Source organism: Egretta garzetta, unplaced genomic scaffold (genome assembly GCF_000687185.1).
Source record: "Egretta garzetta isolate BGI_Z169 unplaced genomic scaffold, ASM68718v1 scaffold54, whole genome shotgun sequence".
Lineage (NCBI taxonomy): Eukaryota > Metazoa > Chordata > Aves > Pelecaniformes > Ardeidae > Egretta > Egretta garzetta.
The window spans coordinates 372,797-373,159 of record NW_009259313.1 but is presented as its reverse complement, the minus strand read 5'-3'; the positions used below and the strand labels follow the sequence as shown (position 1 = coordinate 373,159).

The 363-nt window shown below is 55.9% G+C and overlaps 1 protein-coding gene across 1 annotated transcript in view; it reads left to right on the top strand.

The window, feature by feature from the left end:
* ABCC10 (ATP binding cassette subfamily C member 10) overlaps positions 1 to 363 on the top strand; it is a 16,625-nt gene that overhangs the window by 11,085 nt on the left and 5,177 nt on the right. Inside the window, exon 15 of the mRNA XM_035892014.1 lies at positions 1 to 272. This exon is cut by the window's left edge and continues 48 nt beyond it. Within this exon, the coding sequence (XP_035747907.1) occupies positions 1 to 272 (272 nt within the window). The remainder of the gene's footprint in view (positions 273 to 363) is intronic.

Genomic DNA, 363 nt, shown 5'->3' with positions numbered 1-363 from the left:
GTGGATGACAGCCTGCCATTTATCCTCAACATCTTCCTAGCCAACATGTATGGGCTCCTGGGCATGCTGGTGATAATAACCTATGGCCTCCCTTGGATTGGTCTGGTCTTACTCCCTCTGGCTGCTCTGTACTTCTCCATCCAGCGCTATTATCGGCGCACATCCCGGGAGCTCAAGCGCCTTTACAGTGTCACCCTGTCTCCCATTTACACTCACTTCTCGGAGACCCTCTCAGGACTGAGCAGCATCAGAGCCATGCGGGCAACACAGAGGTGAGTGGAAAGGAAGAGCATCCAGAGAGCCAGAGCTTTGGCTGTATAGACCAGGGCCATCCTGACGGGGGGCTGGGTACGGGGGAGACCG